Here is a 7,511-nt window from a genome sequence, read left to right on the forward strand (position 1 = left end):
TGGACAGAATGGTCTCTCTTGGAAGAAAGCTTCTGGAGGGATCTGAGACAAAGAAGCTAGAGGCCAAGCTCTTAAATGCTCCCAAGGTTGCAGCACTAGAATGGGAAGAGGGGTGTCATCTAACATCATAATATATATATTAAAGGTTTCCAACTCCTCAGCTACTGTAAAGTGTCTGACAGTGAGGTAATGGTCCACGTTCATCAAGTCTGTGAGCTTGTCTTCAACCAAGACAGCTCATATGTCTCCTGAAAAAAGGAGCCTCTGAGAGAGCATCCAGGCCCAGCTGTCCTAGCATCACCCCAGAGACACCAGGGGGAGCATCCTTTCCCAGCCTAAGCTCATCAGGAGTGTGAGATTTCATGCAAGCTGGAGCCCCCAACAACAACGTCCACCACCTGTTGCATAGCATCTGTCAGGCTTTTCTTCAGAGCTAGTGAGCTAGGCAGCCCCCAAGGCTCCTCAGTCAGCTGCCTGCCCGAGAAGCCAGAGGCGCCAGAGAAGACACAGCGCTCCCGTGAGTCAGGGATGAGGCAGAGCTGGGTTTCAGGGTTTCCAAGAATGCAAAAGCCCTTATTGTGTGTGCACTGGCTGCAATGCATTCTGGGATCTACTGTCCAGACTGTCCCACCATAACCAAAATGTGCAAATTACTAAGGGGGAGAGGAAAGGTGAAAAAATAAAGTTGGGTCTTTGTAAGACAGAGCAGTCAGGCTTTTGGTCAGTTAGTAGCCACTTAGGTATGCAATTCTTTTCTGTAGTTGCTGCTGCCGGCATCGAAGCTGCCTTTTCTCTGTGGCCATCCTCTTCTCGGCCCCCACCAGGGCTTGCAAGTATTCCAAGGCCTTGCTCAGGATCACTACTTTGGGGGCCTTGGAGCAGCTGGCCAGCGTGGGTACCTGGTCCCTGAGGGCCAAGAACCGAGAGCGGAGGTCATTCCGCCTTTTGCGCTCCAGGAAGTTGTGATTCTTCCTCTTGGTAACATCCTCAGTGTCAGAACTGACAGGTTTGGGGTGGCAGGACTGGGGAGCTTCGATTTCTACAGGTGGGGGGCTCACTATCTCTTCATCCGCCTCATCTTCCTTTTCCTCTGGAGCACCTTGCTCCAGAGCCTCTTCTTGGGAATCTTTCTCAGGAGCTCCAACTTGGGAGCAGCTTTCTGGGGGGAAACGGGCAGCGTAGTTGTGCTGTTGCTGATGGATGGAGATGTGGAAGTGTTTCATGCAGGGGTCCAGAGGGTCTGCTCTCACTGTGATGGTGACCGGCTTCCGGACACCCAGGGACTGTCTCTTCTCCACTGTCACAACGTCAATTTCTTCCCCCTCTGTCCAAGAGATGGAGAGAAGAAACACACACCATGAGACGCACGTACATAGATCCTCTGCCAGGGCTTGGGAAAGGTGACATTTTCCCGATTTAGATAAAAATAAATTGAAAGAGGGGTAAGACAGTGGATTCATTTATAATGGGCTAAGAGCAGTGTGAAGGAAAGGAGGGGAAATAAGCAAGAAGGAAAATACTCTCCAATTTCCTTTTGCACAGCAAGGCTTAGATAAGAACAAAAGGCAGACCCAAGCCAACAGCCCCCAGTCTGCACAGATTCTCCCCTCCCCCACTGAGGGGATGGAGAAAAAGAGCTATGGCCTGGGACAAAGTTTAGCTATAAAGATCTTCCCCAGTCGGGCTCTTTCATGCCCCATCAGAATTGTAAATGAGGGGTCTGTGGGCAGAGCTGCCCTTTGTTCCTGCCCAGCACAGCCTGCACTTGGGGAATTGTTACTTTTCACAAGTTATAAATCCTATTATTCCCCCACCTCTCTATTCCACTATCCCTTTCAGCTGAAGGTTCAGAAGAGGGAGGGCTACAACTCATCCCTTCTCACCCAAAGGGGAGGGCCTGGGTATCCCTTAGGAGCATTTTGCTCCTGGGTTCAATAGGTTTCTAAAGTCATCTGTCAGTTATAGGTCGCCTGCCCCACCCCCTTTCCTGGACCAGAAGGTTGAATTGGTATTCGCAGGTCAGCAGGAACTTCACAAAGGATATCGACCATGGCCAAGCTACCTGTGCTGGGGCAGGAGCTGAGCAATGGGAGGTCAGATTCACCGACCAAAACACCAAGGACCTGGAGACACCTGGACATACCCTCGTTATCCCTGGCTTAGAGGTCTCTTAAGTTATCCCAACCAGGAATGGGGCAATTAGGGGGAAAATCTTCCTGCTTCACACATTTCGCCGGCCCCACGGAGAAGGCCATCTTCATACATTTCAGCCTGACAACAGAAGAGCTCAGTTCTCGGCCTCGTTTGCATATCAGGATGCTTGAGACCCTTTGTCAGTAAGGCTTCCATTGTGTGGACAATCGCATTATTTCTCCATTAATAAAACCTGACCATTCAGCCCTCCCGGCCTCAATGACTGTGATTGGCTGGCTAAGCACTGTTTGGAATGCAGCTTCACCCGGCCCCTAGCCCGGATTGGCTGAGGTTTACCGTCAGTCACTCTCTCCACCCCCCTCATTGTTTGCAATCTGTTGCATTTTGTTCTGGGCCATGTGGCCTGTGAGTGAACCAGGAGCTAGCAAACAGGTTCAGGTTAGACAGTAGGTCAGAAAATGACTCAATATGCTTACTCACGTCCCAAACCTTTAATATTTCAATGTTTAACATTGACTGGGAGAGCTCTGCCTAAAGAAATAATGGAAGCCACTATTCTCAGTTTCAAAGAGAGTCTCAAACTACCCAGACAAGGGAATGTCTTTAGTTTTCCAATCAAGTCCAACCCTCTCACGTGCAAAGAGAAACAGACCCAGATCATCCAAGTCCACACATAACCTTTGTAATGTTAATGGATCTCAAAACTAAGATCTTGTTTTTCTTAAACTCCTAAAATAACACTCTTTCCACTCTCCCACTCCATCAGCCTTTGTTGAGATACATCTTGATTGGTTCCTTGATCTCAACATGCCTATTCCAGCCATTAAACACAACCTCTTGGTGCAGAAAGTAAATAGGTTAAAAATGATCTGAACACAATAGATGGGGGAAAAGTGACTTTTAATTTTTCTTGTTATCCTTATTTCTCCCCTTAAATGATTGACAACATCCACACCCCAGTACTCCCCAGTTCCACCTCAAATGGTCATGTAAGTTATTTGTATATGCTACAGGGAGTTACCTCTGTTCTACCTTATCTGCTGCTAGTCTCAGTAGGCATCCTATACAAGCATCCAGTCCAGCATTTGTCGTGGGTTCCGAGGTCTGAGGTTGGGCTAGGAAGGCCGTCTAGTGGCACAGGATGCTGAAGTCTGTCCTCAGTGAGGTTCACTCATGCATTCACAGATGGGAGAGGGATCTGAGGCTCCATATCTCCTACTCCGGCACCCAGTGCAAAGCTTGGCCTTGCTGAGTGCAAGGAAGCAGCTGAGGCTCTCAGATTAACTGGGAGCCACTACAGGGGCACCTTCACACCTCAGGCTATAGCAACAAGGTAAGTATAACCCTTCTCAATAAGCTATCCCAGTATCCCTCAAACATGGAGGAGTAAGTGCCTGGTTGGGATGGTGGGTTGGGAAAAAGAAGCTGGCTAGGTGAGAGAAAGCTGGGTCTAACTTAGTGATGTCCTACTTCTAAGCCTCAGTTTTTCCATCTGTTAATGGGGGCGTTTTCCACCCCTCCAGTACCAGTCTCATGGGTGAAGGTGTGGATGTATAAATGGTAAGAGATAAAAGGTGTAAGGGGAAGGCATTATCTGCATTTTTAGTCAAAACAGGCAGGAGACAAGTTTTGGTGTTTTTTTGTTTTGTTTTGTTTTTTAAAGGATGAATGCTGTGGCTTTGCACAAAAGGTTCCTAGGGGACTGTGAGTTTCCCAGGGAAAGAGGAAGCAACAATAAACTCAAGCCTGGACTGACCCTTAAGGGGCCTCTTCCAGCCTCCCCAGGACAGAAAACCCCTGCAGTCCAATCCCAGTAACATCCTCTAAGCGCCAAGCCTCCCTGTCTCCCTAGTCCCTTGGGGCTCCAGTGATCATCAAAGGGACTCTGGCTCCCACGCCACTTCTTCAAACTGTTTACTAACACACCCACGTGTGAGACAGACACCGCTGGGGGCTACACCGGCAGCATCGGCTAGAGAAAGGGGGAGGTGGCCGGAAGGGCTTAGGAAGACCCAGTGCCTGGCCTCACACAGTGGCAGCGCTCTGGCCACCCAAGGGGTGCCCTCCTCTGGTATGGCTCAGGGCAGTCCTTACCCGAGTCGCTTGGGCTCTCGGACCCGGAGCAGGCCTGGGTCTTGGGCTCACCCAGCGGGCAGGGTGCAGCGGGCGCCGGGTTGCAGGCTTCGAGGCTGGGAGCGCAGTCCGGGGCAGCCGGCGCCTTGGGTGGGTTCCCCCGTGGCGCGCCGGAGGCTAGCCGGTCGCTCACGGCTCTCTCCAGCCGTTCACGGGCTGAGAAGCCGCTCCACATGCAGTCACGGCGGATGATGGAGGCGTAGTTCCTGCCCCAAGCTTTCGCGTGGCCCCGGGATTCCGCCTCGTCCCCGGCGCCCCCTCCGGGCCATGGCTCCGGGGGACCAATTCCAGTGGCAGGGTCCCCGGCGCCGGGACCCGAGCCCCAGGGCGGCGACGTGGGGGGCGACGGCACCAGCTCGAATTTCTTCCAGATGTCCTCGCTGGGCGCCGTGGAGCGATAGAAATCCTCCCCGCAGTCATAGTCGTAGAAATAGTGCTGGTACGAGTCGAAGTCCATGTCCACTCCCTGCGGGAGGGAAGGGGGACGTGCGGGCTGAGGTGCGGGCCCAGAGAGGGGCGTCCCTGGTCCCCCAGCACAGCAGGGTGTCGGGCTTTCGTCCTCCTAACCTCCCGGCTTGCAGCCTGCGCCCTTCTCTCGCGTACCGGGGAGCCCGGCCCTGGGTCAGCTGGCCCAGAGAAGCCGCTCACAGCGCGCGGACTAGGCTGCGGGGAGCGAGTTCAAAGCAAACTTTGCCAGCGTCGCCCGGAGCGCAGCTCCCGGGGCCCGGCCGGGCCTAACGGGGGCGCGCGGTACCCAGAAGGCAGACTGCAGCCCGCCCCTCGGGACCCGCGCGGGTCTCCCGACCGCCCCCAGTCTCACCTCGCTCCGGCCGCCAGCCACCTGGAGTGGACCGGCTAGCCGCCGGCTCCCGGCAGCCCGGCAGCCCGCACACACGCACATGCGCGCCGCCTAGCGCGCGGCCCGCACCCAAGAGCGCGCCCCCCTCCACGCGCGCGCTCCCTCCCTAGCTCGCGCACAGTTGCCCGGACGCTCCCGGGATCGGCGCGGGAGCGCGAGTTGCAAGCGCATTGTTTCCCGGCTGCCTTATATCTCGTCGCGCGCCCGGGGGTCTGGGACCGGGGCGGGCCCTGCGTGACAAGCCCCGCCCCCGCCCCACCCCCTCCCGCGGCCGACAGGTGGGGGCGATGGAGGCTCCGCCTCACCTCGCCTGGCTTCTCTCCTTCGACTTAATTTATTCCTTGTACCCCCCCAAAATGAATTGCACTCTGGGGAGTTGATGTGGCCCGACGCTCGCCCGGTGGGGGCGTGACTCTAGTGGGGCCCCGGCGATCCTCAGCAGGCCTAACTAAAGCTGCATTCCAAGCCCACTCTGGGCTACTTCCCTCACCCACCGCCTACTTCCCGGGCTCGCCACCTGGCTCAGGTGTGTCTAGCTCTCTGCTGGGGGAGATGGGGACCAGCACACCTCCACCGCGCCACCTGGCGGCCCTCAGCCTTGAACTGGGACTGGACAAGGGCATTTGCTTCCTCCCTGGTCTGCAAGTTTCTTTAGCAGGGTCGACTGAACCTGCACAGAGAAGTGAGGTGGAGGCTTCAGACTCTGGAAACTGAAACTTAATCTTCCTAAGCCTCAGTCTGATTTAACAGTCGTCAGGATTTAAGGAAGACATAGTATGGGGGCAGGGGGAAGAGTATCTAGAGATGAGAACTAGGCCCGGAGAAGAGGCAAAAACTTAACCTCTAATGCCATTGAAGAGAATTTTCTCCCAGCATCAGGACAGGACGGACACTCACCTTTCTTACAAAGCATTCTGTAAGAGCTTTGCTAATAAAGGAAAGAGAATGGGGAGATGAAGTCTGGAAACTTTAAACCGTTGTTTTTGCCACTTTCTAGTTGTGGTGTCAGGTCATTTCAATCCTCTGCTTTTCTGTAAAATGGACAATGCTTGCAGTTGCATCTCTGCCCAAGGTGATGAATGCACACACCTTTGCATCACCTACGCAAACTACCTTCCGTGGAAAAGGAAAAGTTAAATTACACAGTGTAATGGAAGTTATCAGCTTCCTCTCCCCCCCCCCATTACTATCTATGATCCACACCTGTGGTCTTGTAAGGTGCCTGATGGCAGAGACTCAGGGTAGAGTGTGGGCGAAGGTGAGTGGGCGCATCTGAGCTGGGAGACTGAGAACACAAGGGCGCCAGCAGAGGACCCGCGCAGAGGATGATGAGGCAGAGTGCGGTGGAGAGTGTCAGAGAACCGCTTCCAGAGGAAAGAGCTGTAGGGACTCACACAGTAGAGGTTGCTGTCTTCCTACTAGCATTTCCCCCCCTAACCTGTGGGGATGATGCCAAGGCTCCAAGGTTCTTTCAAACTGTCTGAACCAAGGATGAACCTACCTGGCCCAGGATGGTTGCAGAACACGCAGTCGTTCTATTTAAGTCAAGGAGAGTAACTTGGGATAGCAGCCAAAGGATTTAGAATACTTGGTATTCAGGTTCGGGTCCTTGTCTGGCCTCATTGCCTCAGGTCTTCCTTCTACCCTGTCGTGTAAAAACACCAAACCATTCACTATTGGCACCCCAAATGAGGGAAGTGAGAATTGCAGTGTGATGGGAGTATAAGACACAAAGTGTAAATTGTGTAGGAGAAAAGGCAAGGAAGGTGATGCTCTCAGTTTGGGGTATGTTGGGTCTGAGGTACATGTACGACATCTTCGAAGGCAGCATCCAACTCTTACAACCTTTGTAACCTCAGTACTTAGACTTTTGGTAGATATCTGTCAGCTTACTAAGTGACTCAGTCAACCAGATTTTATTGTGAGAGCCTGTGTGCTCTGCTTTGTGATGATGGAGGGCACAGATCGGAATGGTTCCAGGTTTGATTGTAGCCCCAAGGCAGAGGGATTAGAACTACCTTTTGGTGATTTATTCTTTAATCCACAGGTGTCTGAGATGGTTGTTGCACCTGTCAGCATTCTTGGTTACAAATGTCAGGGGCTAAGTGTCAGGGCCATCATCAGGACGGCCTGAGTTTGACTGAGCCGCAGGAAGGGAGTCAACCCACATGCGGTGCAATAGACATCTCTTATCTTGCCTGCTGCTCCCCTCAGCAATGGATTTCAGTAGATCCCCCTGTTCTGCTCCCCACTCTGTCTCTGGTGAGTCCTTCCACACTCTACACTTGTGGCCTATACCCTACTTCTTGTATGCATAACTAAATAAAATAATTTTTTTTTCTTTAGTAATACTGATGCAGCTAAA

The 7,511-nt window shown here is 53.1% G+C and overlaps 1 protein-coding gene across 1 annotated transcript; it reads right to left on the reverse strand.

Moving 5' to 3' along the window:
- Positions 1–252: 252 nt before the first annotated feature.
- Positions 253–5,188, reverse strand: MYCL (v-myc avian myelocytomatosis viral oncogene lung carcinoma derived homolog). The gene is made up of 3 exons (XM_004678839.1): positions 5,108–5,188; positions 4,249–4,753; positions 253–1,324 (listed from the first exon to the last, which is right to left on the reverse strand). Exons 1-3 carry the CDS (start codon positions 5,186–5,188, stop codon positions 726–728), a joined length of 1,185 nt encoding a protein of 394 aa, XP_004678896.1. The 3' UTR covers positions 253–725.
- Between the last annotated feature and the right edge of the window lie 2,323 nt (positions 5,189–7,511).

This window comes from Condylura cristata, unplaced genomic scaffold (assembly GCF_000260355.1).
Source record: "Condylura cristata isolate star-nosed mole 26May11 unplaced genomic scaffold, ConCri1.0 scaffold00008, whole genome shotgun sequence".
NCBI classification, from domain to species: domain Eukaryota; kingdom Metazoa; phylum Chordata; class Mammalia; order Eulipotyphla; family Talpidae; genus Condylura; species Condylura cristata.

What these genes read in the sequence shown, in the direction of transcription:
- MYCL (XM_004678839.1), bottom strand. Translation starts at nt 5,188, where the DNA reads ATGTGCGTGTGTGCGGGCTGCCGGGCTGCCGGGAGCCGGCGGCTAGCC. An exon ending in TGGCTGGCGGCCGGAGCGAG is followed by an intron (nt 4,754 to 5,107) that starts GTGAGACTGGGG and finishes TCCCTCCCGCAG; the next exon opens with GGAGTGGACATGGACTTCGA. An exon ending in CGAGAGCCCAAGCGACTCGG is followed by an intron (nt 1,325 to 4,248) that starts GTAAGGACTGCC and finishes TCTCTTGGACAG; the next exon opens with AGGGGGAAGAAATTGACGTT.